Source organism: Protopterus annectens, chromosome 6.part0 (assembly GCF_019279795.1).
Source record: "Protopterus annectens isolate FY-2018-M chromosome 6.part0, PAN1.0, whole genome shotgun sequence".
In the NCBI taxonomy this organism is placed as follows: Eukaryota; Metazoa; Chordata; order Ceratodontiformes; family Protopteridae; genus Protopterus; species Protopterus annectens.
Window position 1 is genome coordinate 454313989 of NC_056737.1, and position 18080 is coordinate 454332068.

The window sequence follows — 18080 nt, forward strand, 5'->3', positions numbered from 1 at the left end:
AGGAGAAATTCTGGATGGTCACGATTCAATCCATTCTGCCCCTGTTGCAGGTGGAGGACTGGATGTGCTCCATAGACCTCAAGGATGCTTACTATCACATTCTCATGAACAGGCGATCCAGGAGGTTCCTCCGCTTTCGGCTAGGGGCCAGTCATTACCAGTTCAGGGTCCTACCCTTCGGCCTCACCACAGCCCCCAGGATGTTCAAGGCCATGGCAGTTGTAGTGGCCCACCTGAGACTTCAGGGAATACAGGTTTTTCCTTACCGCCCCCCACCAGGCATCTACTCTGTTTAGCCAGGGATTGCTTTCTTCTTCTAGCGTCCCGTTTGGGGATCACCATAAACTTGAAGAGGTCATCCCTTCAACCAGTTCAAGTCTTGGAGTTCATATGGGCCAGAATAGACATGCTTCAGACCAAGGCCTTCTTGACATCAGACAGACTTCGCAGTTTTTTCCTTACACATTTTAGCCCTTCTTCAGTCACCTGCCCCGTCAGTGGAGTCAGTCTTGAGAGCTTTAGGATCCATGGCAGCAGCAATCAATCTCACTCGCTTACACATGAGGATTCTCCAGTGGACTTTGCAGGTTCAGTGGTCCATCCTTCACCTCCCGTTGGACTTACCGATTCCTCTCAGCAGACTTTGCAGAAATTCCCTCTTCTGGTGGCTCCAATCTCGAGAGCTTCTGGAAGGTCTACCTTTTATTATGCCGCAACCCCAAGCCATGGTGACCACGGACGATTATCGCCTTGGGTGGGGGGGCATTACGCGGGCAGAACTTTCCAAGGTACGTGGACTCAGACAAAGAACGTTCTGCATATCAGTGTTCTGGAGATGAGGGCGGTGCTTCTAGCATTGCATGCCCTTCATGCCTTTCTTCCTCCAGGGACTATTGCGATTCAGTCAGACAACATGTCAGTGATCTGGTATATCAACAATCAGGGGGGGACCAGGTCTTACCCTCTTTGCTGAGAGGCCATGAGAGTTTTGGACTGGGCGATATCCACCAACTGTTTTCTGTTGGCAATGCACATTCCGGGTCGGTCCAGCATCCTAGCGGACAAACTGAGTCGTACTATCATCTCACCTTACGAGTGGTCTCTGAATCCCTTAGTAGCGAAACAGATTTTCAGCAAGTGAGGTCAGCCTTGCTGCGATCTCTTCGCGTTGCCTTCTAATGAGAAGTGCAGTGAGTTTTTCGCATTAATTCCCCCGCTGGGGGAAAGCCCCAGGGACGCTCTAGTTCATGTTTGGCCACCCGGTGGTCTTTATGCTTATCCTCCTCTTCTGTTGATAACAGAATTCTTACAGAAAGCTCATCAGTTGGGGAACAAGATTATCCTCATAGCCCCATTCTGGCCTCGTCAAACCTGGTTCCCATGCCTACGGTCTCATCTTATAGCTCCTCTCTGGATCTTTGATCCCATCCCGGATCCGATATCTCATCCTTTGGGATTGATACCCCCGAATCTGGTTGATCTCAACCTCTCAGCTTGGTTGATCCAGTTCCATTAGTTGCTAGGATTCCCGGTATCTCGTCTGCAGTCAGATTTATCCTGGTAGCGGCGCATAAGCCTTCTACCAGGAAGGTTTACAATAGTAAATGGAAGCGGTTTTCCATTTGGGCATCTCATAGGAATTTGGACCCTTTCACTGCTCCCATCCCAGCGGTGCTCGATTTCCTCTCTCATATTTTTCAGCAAGGAGCCAGTTCTTCTACTGTAAAGGTTCAAATGGCTGCCATCTCTCATTTTTACATTGGGGACAGTCTCAATCCCCTCATGTCCACCAAGATTTGCAAGACCTTTTTGAAAGGTACGTTCCTCTTGATACCTCCTACTAGGAACCCCGTCCCTCCATGGGTTCTAACTTTGGTCCTTCAGGCTCTGACTAGACCTCCTTTTGAACATGCAGCTTCTGTTGATTTGAAATTCTTGTCCTGGAAAACTTTTTTGGTAGCGATTACCTTGGCTAGAAGGGTGTCGGAACTTCAGGCCCCTCTGTATTAAAGCCCTGTATCTTGTTTTCCATAAGGACAGGGTCTCTCTCAGGACTAACCCATCCTTTCTACCTAAAGTGGCCTCTGGGGGCCACCATCAATCAGTCCATTAATCTCCCAGTTTTTTCCCTATCAAAACAAAGGGGAGTACAAACTTCATTTGTTAGATGTTCATAGACAATTACGTTTTTATTTACACAGAACAGCTGCATTCCGCAAGTCTGATCAGCTCTTTGTTTCCTTTGCAAAACCCTTCTTAGGTAAGCCTGTGTCGAAGGCAACTCTGGCCAGATGGATTTCGAATTGCATTCTGCTTACATACAAACTTTCTGGCCTGCCGGAGCCTACAAGGGGGTTCATGCTCATTCTACCCACTCTATGGCTACTTCTGCTGCATTCTGGTCAAGAGTTCCCTTGGATGACATTTGCTCTGCAGCTACTTGGGCGTCCCCTCATACCTTTATCTCTCACTATAAATTGGATTTAGTATCTAGAGGTAGGGTGACCCCTGGCTCTGCAGTGCTCCGGAATATCCTTCATTGAGGACCACCCAAGTTTTTGGTAGCTGGGGACTCTGTCCCACAGGTTGATGATCAAATAAAGTTACCTACTTCAGATAAAGAAGTTCTGTACTCAGCATAACTTTCCATCTGAGTAGGTAACTTCATTTGTCAGCAACCAACCCTCCCTCCTTCCCCCTAACCTGGTTCTTTGATTACCTGAAACCTAGGATTGTTTTTCAGGTCTTTTGTTAATCCTTAGGTTAGGCTTCTTCAGCTTGTTGTTTTGTCGCTGGGAGGTTATATAGATGGGCAAATGCGATCTGAGGATTGGAAGGAAGTAGCAGGGATTTGTGGGTAAGGGGTGGAGCTTGGAGCTCGGATCTCTAGTTTGGAAAGCTGCCAGCTCGGATCCAATACCCACAGGTTGCTGACAAATGAAGTTACCTACTCAGATGGAACGTTATGGTGAGTACATAATTTTTCTCTGCACTGCTCGTCGTGTAACACTACCATTTTTTGAAATTGCTGCTCTTGAGAAATCTCATTCAGCCAGCATTTCCATTTCATCTTGTAAGTTCTGCAGTTTTATCAATTCATCTGAATAACTAGTTAAAGCTTCTTCCATTTTCCAGCATTTTATTTGAGTTGATGTACTCCTTCATTGTTTCATTTATTTGAATCACCCTTTAGTACATTTGATTTGTTTTCCTCTAAATTACTGGAAACCATGTCTTGTACCAAAGCTGAACCTTGAACTGCTGTCTGCTGAGTAGCTGCAGGAGTCTTCCCACCCAGTGTTTTGTCTTTACCTTTACTGATTGATTTTATTTCAGGTTCTGTGAATTTCTTCTTTGCTGACATCCAGGCAGTGTACTTACTGGCCAGTAACTGAATTTTAATGAAAAACTGACAAAATCAACGGATCTTATTACTTTTTTTTTGTACACTGAAAGAGCTGAATTAAGCTGTTCAGTGTATAGGCATCTTGGAAGTCAAGCTATCAGTCTTCTAAAACTCTAAGTAAAAGAGAAAGGTTGCAGCTTAGATATTACCTAACAAGAACAATCAGTTTCAGTAAAATTTAGCAGCTGTATGCTAGGCTAACAGTGAATACTTATAAACTGGCACTATTTATCTAGTAAACTGCATAACCCTTTATTATAAATGTGAAATACAGAATACTGACAGTCTGAGTTCTTTCTACGAAGGCAGCTGAAACCACAGCAGCCTTTTATCATTTTGTCCTCATGCCTGCTGATCATCAAACCCTCCTCCTTCAGGCGAATTCTATTTCTTCCCCCAAATGAGAGGCAATCCCATTGCTCTATTGGAGTAAGCGGTGCTCCAGAAGCTGTTATTCAGGCAGGCTTGAGGGTTGCTAATGCAATTACTAGCGTCCTGTAAAATGTTTGTGTATTTTATTTCTGAAACCTCATCTCTGATTGTGACATGGAGAACTACATTTCTGCTTGGATTGACTCATGCACCATCCCCTGTGCATGCACTCTTCTTCACATGTGGTAGCAAGGGCTACCCTCACTAGCTTGGGCAACCGCTACCCACTCTCTTCTTGCACTGCCTTACTGCTTCAGGCAAACCTCCTTTTTCTTTGAAGTGCTAGCAAGCCAAACCTGGACCCCCCATCCTTCCAAATGCACACCAATTCTACTCTGTCATCTTCATAAGGCATTTGGACAGCTATTCATATTATGGATTTATCTATCTTTGTCACCGAGTTTGACTGCAACAGTCTGTAAGAATTTTATCAGGACTTCACAATGGACAAGGAACAGTATTGTGAATATAGTCTCCATAACCATAGGTATACGAGTAAGGTTATGGAAATATAGGCTTTCCCCAGCCTTCCTCCCTCTTCTATCCAGAGAGCATTGTGCTCTGAGTGAGGAGGGAGAGTTAAAACAGACCTCACGAGCTTAGTCAGTATGCCACAATATCTGTAAGGGGGACCCCAATCTGGAGGCTGAAATGTTTCAAGCACTCTACCCCAGATGGGGGCGGTGAGAAAAAAATGTTTAGGTTTCAGGGACTTCACAGACTAGGTACAAGTGCCAGTTGTTTTTTCTTTGACATAAAATGACTCACTGGCGACCATCCAGCTAAAAACAAAAGTGAAGATGGAGGCTGCTTTCCCTTTTTAGATGTTCATCAGCTGACTTCTTAGGACAGAGTTAGGAGACAGATTTGTGCTAAGGATGTCAAAAAGCAGTTAATGTCAGACTAAAGGTCACATCAGCATGTGGCTAGTTCTCATGAAAAGGGTATTACACTGTAGCAGTGATCCTGATCGAACAGCTGCAGTTATGGTGAGTGTTAATTCTGTTATATTTATATATTCGAACTGTAAGGAAAGCAATTCACCACGAAGAGCTAATATGAAAAATAATTCATAATTAAATCATTACCAGCGTGTGAGACTAACTTGAAACCTGTGCAGATTATTGTATGTAGCAGTTTCATTACTGTATTAATTTCCACTGTATTGTTTTATTTTTTTTTTTTGGGTCAAGCTGTGTTATATACAATCTCAGCCTCCTTCATAACAGAGACTTACCAGTGTTAAAATTTTTTTCTGTTAATTTTCAGAGAATGACGGCAATACAGGAAATCAAAGTCTAGTCAACAGGTAAATGTACAAAAGCATCTTTTTTTAGCATTTGCTTAACATTTGAATAAAGCATGTTATAGACAAGAGTGTGATCATCTGTGTGTCTGCATTCCTCAGAAGATGTTCACCTTGTGAATGTTTCAATACCTATGGTCATATGTAGTTTGCTCGTTTACTCAGGGATTATAGTGTTGTATATATATATTTTTTATTTTACTGTGATGTTTTTTTGCATAGTTGGATTTTACTCTGTTGAAGCCAGGCTTGTTTAAGAAGTCTAGTAGAACACCAGTGGCCAGCATATGCAGCATATAAATACTTCATAACAAATATAATAAAAATAAATATTTATTTAAGCATGAAATGCAACAAAGTGCACTAATATCAAATCAAACCGGTTTCAGCTACTCAGCCTTCATCAGTGAAAAAGCATTCGTCATGCCAAATAATTTATGAATATTTATAGGTGCTACCAACCAATGGAAACATGGTATAGTCCATCTCAAACACAAATTTGCAATAACATTCGAATTACTGTATAACCATAATGTAGTAGAGGCATTATAAAAATTACAGTAGTGCATCATTAGATTATGTACTAGACTGATACAGATTTTTACCAAAAATACAGCATATAAAAATAATAATATATATAGTATTATGTTATACATAAGTTCAATGTTATACAGACCCCTAATGAGAGATTCTGTCAGCTGCATCCTAATGTAGTGACATACACTGTAAGCACACTAAAAGATCCCCAGAAACATATAAATATGTGATATACTAATATCAAGTATTTTGTCAAAATAACACTTAAAAGTGTAAATATATGGTATACATTTTTAGCAAAAATATATAGTATATCACAAAAACATTTGATATTTAATACCATGATATATAACTAAATATAATAGACAACCTCAACACATAATGCTATTTTGATCAACCAATAGGATCTTACAATAGTACAAAATATAGAAACCCACATAATGTGGCAAATATATTTTATCATAAAAACAGTATGATATTTAGATACAATGACATATAGCTAGATAAAACAGCCCAATAGGTGGATTCTGTTACGATCAACCAATATGCTTTAACAACGGCAGCATACAAATATAAGGCCCTCATAATTACCTAGCACATATATAAAAAATTATATCTTATTTGAAATATAACAACATGCATACATAAGGCAAGAACAGTGTCAATTGGTAAGCTAAACATGTGGATAAAAAACCCATGCAATCATATCTTAGTTCTTTAAACATAATTCATAAGTACATATCGTATTTATATATGTTCTTTCTAGTCATAAAACATGTATTGTATCTATTATGGTTCCAGCATGTGTTATCCCAATTACCTTTCACAAACAGATTATAGGTGGTCATTGAGACCTGGGGGAAATAATACCCCAAGGTGAATGATCCAATATTTTTCTTTATGGTTCAAAATACTATGCCAACCATGTTGATTGCTTTTATCACCAGTAATTTTATCAATGATCATGAACATAAATCTAGCATTAGTATGTTTCAAAGTGTGTCTATAAAGAGCATTAGTCTCTTTTTTATTTCTGATGTCACTTTTATGTTCACTCATTCTTACTCTGAGTGATCGTGATGTTTGCCCTACATAAAATGCTGAACATTGACAAGTAGCTAAGTACACAACCCAGCTACTACTACAATTGCCAAAGACTCTTAGATCATAAACTCTACTTGTATTGGCACTAGTGAATTGTTTAAGTTTACTTACTTGGTTACAAGATCCACAATGCCCACATGGAAAAGTACCCAGAAGTTGGTCTCCAGTCATTGTCATTTGTTTATAAATAGTGCCCCCACTTTCTTTATGCTTATAGTGGGAAAACAGGGCACCTAGCGTTTTGCCCCGTCTGTATGAGAACTGACATTTAGGGCCCAAAAGATTTCTTAATTCTTCATTTGCTAAGAGTATATTCCAATTAGAATCCAAAATGTTTCTGATTACATTATGATTCTGTCCATATGTAGTAACAAACCTCAATGTAGACTCAACCCCTGTAGTTTCATGTTTCTTGTAATGTAGTAACATATTCCTATCCTGATTCGCAGACCAAGTACTAGCTGTAAATATATCAGATTTCTTATATCCTCTTTCCAAAAATCTATTTTGGAGATCCAATTTCGCTTCCTCAAAATCCTGTTCGGATGAGCTAATGCATTTAGTCCGCAAAAATTGAGATTCAGGTATGTTGCGGATGGTGTGGCGTGGGTGCATGCTAAAAGCATGGAGCAGGGTGTTATATTGTGGATATTTCCTGTATGTCTTGGTGCTTAGAGTATGATCATCATTTCTATAAACCGTAACATCCAAAAAATCAGTGATGTCCGAGTTATATGTTACTGTAAACTCTATACCCCATATATTGTCATTCAGATATTCCACAAACTCCTGCAGGTATGTAGAATCTGCACGCCACACCATCCAGCAATCATCCAAATATCTGCGCCATATGTCAAGTTTCAACCATATATAGATTATGAAGTGGGTTGTAAATCATGCATTCTTCAAAGTATGCCATAAATAGATCTGCATATATGGGGGCAAAAGATGCCCACATAGCAGTACCTTGAAGTTGCCAGTAACACTCCCCTTGAAAGTAGAAAACATTCTTGTTAAGCACATGTTCAGTCATACATATAAGTAGTGTATTGAGTCCTGGTGGATATAAACCTGATTGTTCCAACCAATATTGAAGTGCCTGCAGGCCCGCCCAATGGGGTATGCTAATGTATAAAGATTTAACATCTGAGGTGCACATAAGCCAATGTGATTCCAATTGTATATCTTGTATGATTTGGAGAAAAACTGAGTTGTGTCCTGCAGTCTGGCCCTGACCACTGCAAGTAAAGGTTTCAAATGTTGTGTGAAGAACATTGATGGTGGTTCTGTAAGAGAGCCGATACCAGACACAATAGGTCTCCCAGGGGGTTTGGAAATGGATTTGTGTAGTTTTGGAAGCAGATATAAAATCTGTTTTTGGAGATCCGTTACTGATAAATGTTTGTCCGTGTTCTTAGTAATGATCCCTTCTTCTTCCGCCAAATTCAAGAATGTGTCTATCTCTTTTTTGAAATTAGAGGTTGGATCAATGGGCATGTGCATGTACCATCTGGTATTGGAAAGCTGTTCCTGACCTTCGTTCAAATAGTAACCCATGTTCATAACCACAACCGCCCCTCCTTTATCTGCTGGTAATATAGCAATATTATGATTATTCCTCTGTTCCTCTAAAGCCATTTTTTCAGATAAAGAAATATTCTGACCCATAATATGAGATTCCATATGTGGGAAATGTAAATCCCTGAGGACTGATTGTTGGAATATAGACACATGTTTGTTCATTGGAGGCTGGAATTCAGATTTGCAAAATCTGAATTCATTAGATCTTTGAAAGGTTTGAGAGGTTTGGTCTGTAAAAAACAGTTTTAGATAAAGATTACGACAAAAACTAATTACATCAGACACTATATTGTATTCATTAGAAAAAAAAAGCCTGGTACAAATCCAAGGCCTTTATTTAGTAACTTTTCTTGTTCATTAGTCAATGTAACAGCCGACAAATTCAACACATTTTTGTATTCATTGTCAATTATCTCAATACCAACCAATGGCTGTAAACGTATTCTCAGACCCCTGGGGGCCATATCCCTATTGATATACGCACTAAATAATCTAAGATGCCAGATATTGGCTCTGTTTTTTAAACCCTTGCTTAAATTATTGAAAGCCACATCACAACCATCTGATGGATTATTAATAGAGTCATTCTGATTATTGCCTGAGAAGTTGTCTATCCCAAAGACACCTGTGTCATCCCGATCGGCACATAATCTTTGAAGAATTTTCTCCAAATCCATTTGAATTTTTTGGTATCAAAAATGTAGAGTATATTAGCCAAATAGGTGTATTATGCCCAGAAATACTGATCAAGCTGTCAAAGAAATCAGCCACTTATGAGTCCATTTCTTATATAAAGAAACAGATGAAGAAAAGGGTAATTCACTGATACCAAAGAGCTGATGTGCTATGTTTTGGGATATCGGTCTGGGAACAGCAATGTTGCAAAATCCAGAAAGAGAACAAGCCCAAACTAACTGCACGTAAGTATGACGTTGGTTCTTATTCCCAATAATATCAGTAAACTATTAGGAAATCAGTGTTGCTATAGCAAACAAAAAACACATAACGTTATAAACCAGGTCTGAAAACTATATGCAGAATAATCCAATATCTATGTCTTTCACATTTGGATATTAGCAAAATAGTCTAACATTGGGAGATTGTGATCTTCTCCAGTTATTGAAAAGTTCTATATAAGCACTCCATCCATCATAATAAGATATGTCCAATATAATATAACATGGAATATGGCACAGGAAATAACTAATAGAGTACTTCAAGATTGTAACAATATAAATATATAATATTCTATTGGTATAGGTTCATAGGTTCATAGGTTTATACTAGGCTATCTGCCCTAAGGCATTTATAAGCCTAGCCCAAATTTTGTGGCTTTTGCCGCCTATTATATATATGAAAAATACTGTGCCCATTAGTTTGTTGTGCCTCTGTCCAGCAGTGACACAGAGATGATTCCCGGGGTACCCGATCTCCTCCATCCACAGGTCAAGATTTCTCTTGAACAGAGCCAGCGAGGTGCTCTGCCTCACATGGACTGGGATTTTGTTCCACAGCATAGGGAGTCTCTGAGTGATAAATCTATCCCTCCAGCACGTCCTATTTATATCCGTGCTAAGGTTTAAGTCACTTGCTCTAGTGGTCTTGGTGGATTTGGATTTTTGAGGTGGAGCATGTCCATTAATTCGGGTTGGACATGGCCTTGTATGTCAGGCACATGTCACCTCTGAGCAGACGGTATGCAACTGAATAGAGCTGGAGTTTCTTCAATCTGGCAGCATATGACAGATTTTGGAGTCCCTTTATCTTTTGGTGAGGAACTTTGGGGTCTCTCCAATTGCTGCAGATGTCAGTGAGATACATCCCGAATGGGGCATTGTACTCGATCATTGGTCTGATAAGTGAAGAGTACAGGAACAATGACCTCACTAGATCTGGATGTGAATCCCTTCATGATCAGGTGGGCAATGTAGAAGGTCTTTCTAACCACTTTAGCAACGCGTGGTGTCAAAGAAAGGCCACTGTCAACCTGGGTCCCCAGGTCCCTGATAACCTCTTCTGTGCTTAGTGGATTGCCACCTATATGGTAGCTTGGGGTTACCTTGTTTTTCCCGGCGGTATGACTATACATTTTTTGGCGTTTAACTTCAGGCCATGGCTCTGGCACCAGCTATCTGTTTCCATGAGTCCCTTCTGAAGGGTTTCCTCTTCTATTAAATCTATGCTTATATACCATAAGTTATTAAAGTTATTCAGTATAAACAACAAATGTAGAAGAATGTGGATTAAACACAATCACATATTCCTTTAAGGTGTTGTCATATTAACCCGTCCCTGGATGATTAGGATATCTCACTTAACCCTGTAGGATTAAGTTGTTGGTAACAACCATATCCATAAATGTTGATGGAGTATATAGAACAATGTTGCTATATAATATCCACAATAATTAAATGGATTTAGATACATACACCATATGCATATATTAGTCTGAAAGAGATAGATACATTCATGAATTTGGCGGAAGAAGGGATCTTTACTAAGAACACGGTCAAACATTTATCAGTAACAGATCTCCAAAAACAGATTTTATATCTGCTTCCAAAAATACACAAATCCATTTCCAAACCCCCTGGGAGACCTATTGTGTCTGGTATCGTCTCTATTACAGAACCACTATCAATGTTCTTGACACAACATTTGAAACCATTACTTACAGTGGTCAGGGCCAGACTGCAGGGCACAGCTCAGTTTCTCCAAATCATACAAGATATACAATTGTAATCACATTGGCTTATGTGCACCTTGGATGTTAAATCTTTATACACCAGTATACCCCATTGGGCAGGCCTGCAGGCACTTCAATATTGGTTGGAACAATCAGGTTTATATCCACCAGGACTCAATACACTACTTATATGTATGGCTGAACATGTGCTTAACAGGAATGTTTTCTACTTTCAAGGGGAGTGCTATTGGCAACTTCAAGGTACTGCTATGGGGGCATCTTTTGCCCCCATATATGCAGATCTGTTTATGGCATACTTTGAAGAATGCATGATTTACAATCCACTTCATAATCTATATATGTTTGAAATTGACATATGGCGCAGATATTTGGATGATTGCTGGATGGTGTGGCGTGCAGATTCTACATACCTGCAGGAGTTTGTGGAATATCTGAATGACAGTATATGGGGTATAGAGTTTACAGTAACATATAACTCGGTCATCATTGATTTTTTTGGATGTTACGGTTTATAGGAATGCTGATCATACTCTAAGCACTAAGACATACAGGAAATATCCACAATATAACACCCTGCTCCATGCTTCTAGCATGCACCCACACCACACATTCCGCAACATACCTAAATCTCAATTTTTGCGGATTAAACGCATTAGCTCATCTGAACAGGATTTTGAGGAAGCGAAATTGGATCTCCAAAATAGGTTTTTGGAAAGAGGATATAAGAAATCTGATATATTTACAGCTAGTACTTGGTCTGCGAATCAGGATAGGAATATGTTACTACAGTACAAGAAACGTGAAACTACAGGGGTTGAGTCTACATTGTGGTTTGTTACTACATATGGACGGAACCATAATGTAATCAGAAACATTTTGGATTCTAATTGGAATATACTCTTAGCAAATGAAGAATTAAGAAATCTTTTGGGCCCTAAATGTCAGTTCCCATACAGACTGGGCAAAACACTAGGAGCCCTGTTTTCCCACTATAAGCATAAAGAAAGTGGGGGTGCTATTTATAAACAAATGACAATGACTGGAGACCAACTTCTGGGTACTTTTCCATGTGGGCATTGTGGATCTTGTAACCAAGTAAGTAAACTTAAACAATTCACTAGTGCCAATACAAGTAGAGTTTATGATCTAAGAGTCTTTGGCAATTGTAGTAGTAGCTGGGTTGTGTACTTAGCTACTTGTCAATGTTCAGCATTTTATTTAGGGCAAACATCATGATCACTCAGAGTAAGAATGAGTGAACATAAGTGACATCAGAAATAAAAAAGAGACTAATGCTCTTTATAGACACACTTTGAAACATACTAATGCTAGATTTATGTTCATGATCATTGATAAAATTACTGGTGATAGGAGCAATCAACATGGTTGGCATAGTATTTTGAACCATAGAGAAAAATATTGGATCATTCACCTTGGGGCATTATTTCCCCCAGGTCTCAATGACCACCTATAATCTGTTTGTTAAAGGTAATTGGGATAACACATGCTGGAACCATAATAGAATGCAATACATGTTTTATGACTAGGAAGAACATATATAAATATGATATGTACTTATGAATTATGTTTAAAGAACTAAGATATGATTGTATGGGTTTTTTATCCATGTGTTTAGCTTACCAATTGACACTGTTCTTGCCTTATGTATGCATGTTATATTTCAAATAAGATATAATTTCTTATATATGTGCTAGGTAATTATGAGGGCCTTATATCTGTATGCAGCCGTTGTTAAAGCCTATTGGTTGATTATAACAGAATCCACCTATTGGGCTGTTTAATATATCTAGCTATATGTCATTGTATCTAAATATCATACTGTTTTTATGATAAAATATATTTGCCAGATTGTGGGTTTCTATATTTTGTACTATTGTTAAGATCCTATTGGTTGATCAAAATAGCATTTACGTGTTGAGGTTGTCTATTATATTTAGTTATATATCATGGTATTAAATATCAAATGTTTTTGTGATATACTATATATTTTTGCTAAAAATTTATATCATATATTTACACTTAAGTGTTATTTTGACAAAATACTTGATATTAGTATATTACATATTTATATGTTTCTGGGGATCTTTTAGTTTGCTTACAGTGTATGTCATTGCATTAGGATGCAGCTGACAGAATCTCTCATTACGGGTCTGTATAACATTGAACTTATGTATAATATAATACTATATATATTACTATGTTTATATGCTGTATTTTTGGTAGAAATCTGCATCAGTCTAGTACATAATCTAATGATGTGGTATTGTAATTTTTATAATGCCTCTACTACATTATGGTTATACAGTAATTCAAATGTTATTGCAAATTTGTGTTTGAGATGGACTATACCATGTTTCCATTGGTTGGTAGCACCTATTAATATTCATAAATTATTTGGCATGATAAATGCTTTTTCACTGATGAAGACTGGGTAGCTGAAACCGGTTTGATTTGATATTAGTGCACTTTGTTGCATTTCATGCTTAAATAAATATTTATTTTTATTATATTTGTTATGAAGTGTTTATATGCTGCATATGCTGGCCACTGGTGTTCTACTATGTAATGGTTTGGCCGAGCATACCGTACCTGTGAGGCGTTTGGTTTCTGTTTAAGAAATCTGCATTACTGGCTGTATAAAAGTGCAGGGTTGTGTTATATGCAGGTCCCTATGCTTAAATAAATAAGAATGGCTGAAGACCTTATTACTCTAATCAGGGGAAGCCACCCTTCCGCCTCTAAGAGACCTAGGACTGATTTTCCTTCTGATTCTTCTGATGTGGTTTCTGAAATTTCTTTTTTCTCTGATGACCAGGATTTGCCCTTATCTACCTCTGAGAATTCTGATGCAGATGACTCCATTCCCTCTGCCTCCCCTCCAGAGGATTTCTCCTTTGGTGAAACCTTGCATACTCTTAGGGAGCATTTCTGCTGGGAAAGCCACGACTACTCTGACTCTAAAAAGAGGCTTAGGGAATTCTTACTCCTGCCTCAACTCAGGCCTTTAGCTATCCCTCCTGTACTGGACATTGCAGATGACGCCTTCTCAAAATCTAGCTTGTCCTCTTTAAAAATCCTACTGCGGATCCTGAGACCAATTCACAGGGACCCAAGGGCATTAAGGCTACTACTGCCAAAAATCCTACCCCCACTGATAGAGATTCCAGGGTGCTGGATAGATGGAGTAAGAAGGCATACACTTCTGCAACGTTGGCCATTAGGGCCTTAAACTGCCAGTTTCATATGTTAAAGTATCAGCAGCATATTATTGGATCGCTTAAACAGAAAATGATGTTGATTCCTGACTGTGCTGAAAATAAAGAATTACAGGACTTGATGTATTCTGCTGAACAAGTTGGAAAACATACTTTGTAATTTGGTTTTTATTCATTAGAGGTATCTTGCAGGGCTGCTGTCACTGGGTCTGTACTTAGAAGGCATGCTTGGCTTAAGGAGCAATATTTACCAGATCATGTTAAAGCTAAATTACTGGATGCTCCCTTAAACCAAGACCGCCTGTTTGGCAACAAAACAGAAGTAGTACTTAAAAAGATGGAGGAAAAGCTAAATCTATGCAAACTGTTAAAGATTTCCTGCAAGTACAGCCTCCCACATTTGGTAGGCATTGGCCCTCTAAGAATTGGTCACTTCCTGCCTCTTCCAGGCCTTCTCAGTCCAAACCCAGAACCAGCAGGACACCCAGGTTTCAGTCCCAAAGTATTCACAGGCCTAAGCAGTGGGGGGCTCCCACTTCCAAAGCAGGGAGTAAGACCCCCCCATGGTAAACTGTCTCTATGACTTAACTTAAAACCTTCCAAGCCCTGCTGAACTGACTGTTCCTTTAGGGGGAAAGATTGCCCTGCATGCAAAAAATTGGGAACTTATTACCCCGGACAAATGGGTTTTAAATGTAGTTTCCCAAGGATACAGATTACACTTCCACTCCTTACCAACCCCAAATGGTTGGCCAGACCTACCCCTAATCAGTGGGCAGAGGCTCAAAAGCAAGTTCTCTCTCTCTTAGGCATCAGGGCTATTCAACCTGTCCCAGAAGACGAACGGGGGCAAGGTTTCTACTAGAGACTTTTCTTGGTACCCAGAAAAGGCAACTCCTGGTGTACTATGCTGGACCTGTCTATCTTAAACACATTTTTGGTAATCCCAAAATTCAAGATGCTAACTCTTCATCAGCTGCTTCCCATGCTAGACAAAGATGCCTCGTTGGCAACACTGGATTTAAAAGAAGCCTACCTGCTCATCCCAATAAGAGTATCTTACAGAAGATACCTACGCTTCAGTGCAGGCTACATGCACTACCAATTCTCTGCACTGCCCTTTGTGAATACCCTGGGCACAGTAGAGAAGCCAAAGTGCCTAGCTCCAGTCATTGCATTTTGCAGGCAAAGAAATATTCAAATATACCTATACCTGGACGATTGTCTATTTCAGGCAGAAAGCCAAACTATTAAATCATTTGGCATTTGTAAAGAAATTGCTAACTTCTCTCGGGTACACCATAAATGAAAAGAAATCACATCTTGTACCTTGCCAACAAATTGTATTTCTGGGTGCAAACTTGAATACAACTTCCCAGATAGCCTACCTCATGCCAGAGAAACAAATTCATTTGACAGCCTACCTCAAACTACTGGTCACAAAGACCCGGCTATCTGCAAGGAAAATACTGCAAGCTTTGGGGTTCATGGCCTCTTGCATTCTACTAATTCCATATGCAAGACTGCATATGAGGAAACTACAGTGGTATCTAAAAAGCATATGGTGTCAACTTTCTCAGGATCTAGAATCAATGATTCCTATCATACCTTGTCTACAGATAGAGTTCCTTTGGTGGGCAGACACCTGCCACCAAAACAAGGGACTGCCATTCACTCTATCCCCTGCTGCCCAAACCCTAACAACAGACTCATCAGACTATGCATGGGGGGCTCACTTGGCAGGGCAGTGCATTCAGGGCAAATGGAACCCAAGTCAAATGCACCTGTATATCAATCAAAAAGAAATGTTAGCTGTACAGAATGCTCTGACAGCCTTCAAGGACCACATTCTTCCAGGACAATTATTGGTAAAGACGGGCAACACCACAGTTATGTGGTACATAAGCAGGGGGGAACCCACTCATACCCTCTCTGCAGACTAGCCATGGTTCTGTGGAACACAGCCTTGAGTTACCAAGTGCACCTACAGGCTCAATTCCTGCCAGGAAAGCTGAATACACTGGCAGATGACCTAAGCAGAAATCTCATGGACACACACGAGTGGAAACTGGATCCAAAGATATTCAACATGTTGAGAAACAAATGGGGGAGCCCAGAGATAGACCTGTTTGCTTCCCCCCAGAATTACCAATTGGACAAATTCTGCACAAGGACTCCCCGCAAACAAGCCTGGAATGTGGATGCCCTGTCCTTCACCTAGAAAATAAACTATCATTTTATGCCTTTCCCCCTCTGCCTCTCCTGTCCAAGGTACTACTAAAGATCAAACAGGACAAACCAAGGACAATACTGATTGCGCCAGACTGGCCACGCCAACACTGGTACCCTCTCTTCTGCAGTGTGTCACTGCTGGCACCATGGCACCTGCCTCAGACCCCTGCCCTGCTGTCCCAGCAGGAAGGCCAGATTCTACACCCACAGCTTCAAATCCTGAGCCTGGCAGCCTGTCTAATTACCTGATCTCTCTGTTACCATCCCTCAGTAAGCAAGTGATGGATGTCATTCTTGAGGCAAGGAGGCCTAGTACTAGAAAATCCTATGCTGAAAAATGGAAAATATTCTGTTCCTGGAGCCAAACTCAGGGGATGGGCACAGCAGTTCCCAGTTTAACTCAGATTCTTCAATACTTAACCGAGATACTTCACAAGGGCCTTTCCTTTTCCTCCATCAAAATTCATGCCTCAACCATTTCAGCTCATTACAGTACAGAACCACCCCTCTTCTCTCATCCACTGCTGAAGCAATTCCTCAGAAGGGCCAAAAACTTAAGACCACCCAAGAGAGTCCCTACTCCAGCTTGGGACCTTAACTTAGTATTGGAAAAGCTCACTCTACCTCCCTTTGAGCCAGCTGCAAATGTAGAGTTGAAATTCCTTTCTTGGAAAACAGCCTTCCTTCTAGCCATCACTTCAGCAAGAAGGGTATCTGAATTACAGGCTGTTATGGCAGTTGAGCCTTTCATCATCTTTCATGTGGACAGGGTGTCCCTCAGGACCAATCCCTCCTTCATGCCCAAGGTGGTACCCAGTGTGGCCCTTAATCAGTCCATTCATTTGCCAACCTGCTTTTCTAATCCACAGAACAAAGTGGAACGGATACTGCACTCCTTGGACGTGCACACACAACTTAGATTTTAGTTGGACAGGACTAAACCTCTCAGGAAATCTGAACAGCTGCTGGTTGCATTTGCTGCAGGGAGAGAGGGGAAGGCCATCTCAAAGCAAACTATTTCTATGTGGATAAGCCATTGCATTCATTTCTGGTATAAGCACCATGGAAAACCTACCCCACAGGGGATAAACCACATTCAACCAGGGCTGCATCTACCTCTACAGCCTTTCTCAGAGTTGTCCGTACCAGGGACATCCTAGAAGCTGCTACCTGGAGTTCTGTACATACCGTCACCAAGCATTACCACCTGCCAGTTTTTTCTAAATCAAGAGCTGACTTTGCCACTGCAGTCTTGCAGGGCCTTAAAGCTGGTCCTAATGCTATCTGTTAACCTCCTCCCATCCTTAGCTTTGGGAATCTATCCAAATGTGATGACTGCAGCAGTGAAACACGAAGAACATAGTACAGTTGTGTACACCAACCATAAATGTAGATGTTCGAGTGTATTAATTGTTGCAGTCCTGGTTACCCTCCCTCCATCCCCCTGACTTATTGACTATACCTCTTGTTTACTATGCTTAAAGCTTTTTGGTGTATTTGCTTTTTTGTTGGAGGTGTAACCTTGTATGTAATTGATTC

General features: G+C 40.2%; 1 protein-coding gene across 1 annotated transcript in view; it reads left to right on the forward strand.

Moving 5' to 3' along the window:
• LOC122803858 overlaps positions 1-18080 on the forward strand; it is a 1735734-nt gene that overhangs the window by 539455 nt on the left and 1178199 nt on the right. Inside the window, exon 7 of the mRNA XM_044073540.1 lies at positions 5108-5147. Coding sequence (XP_043929475.1) covers positions 5108-5147 — 40 coding nt within the window. The remainder of the gene's footprint in view (positions 1-5107; positions 5148-18080) is intronic.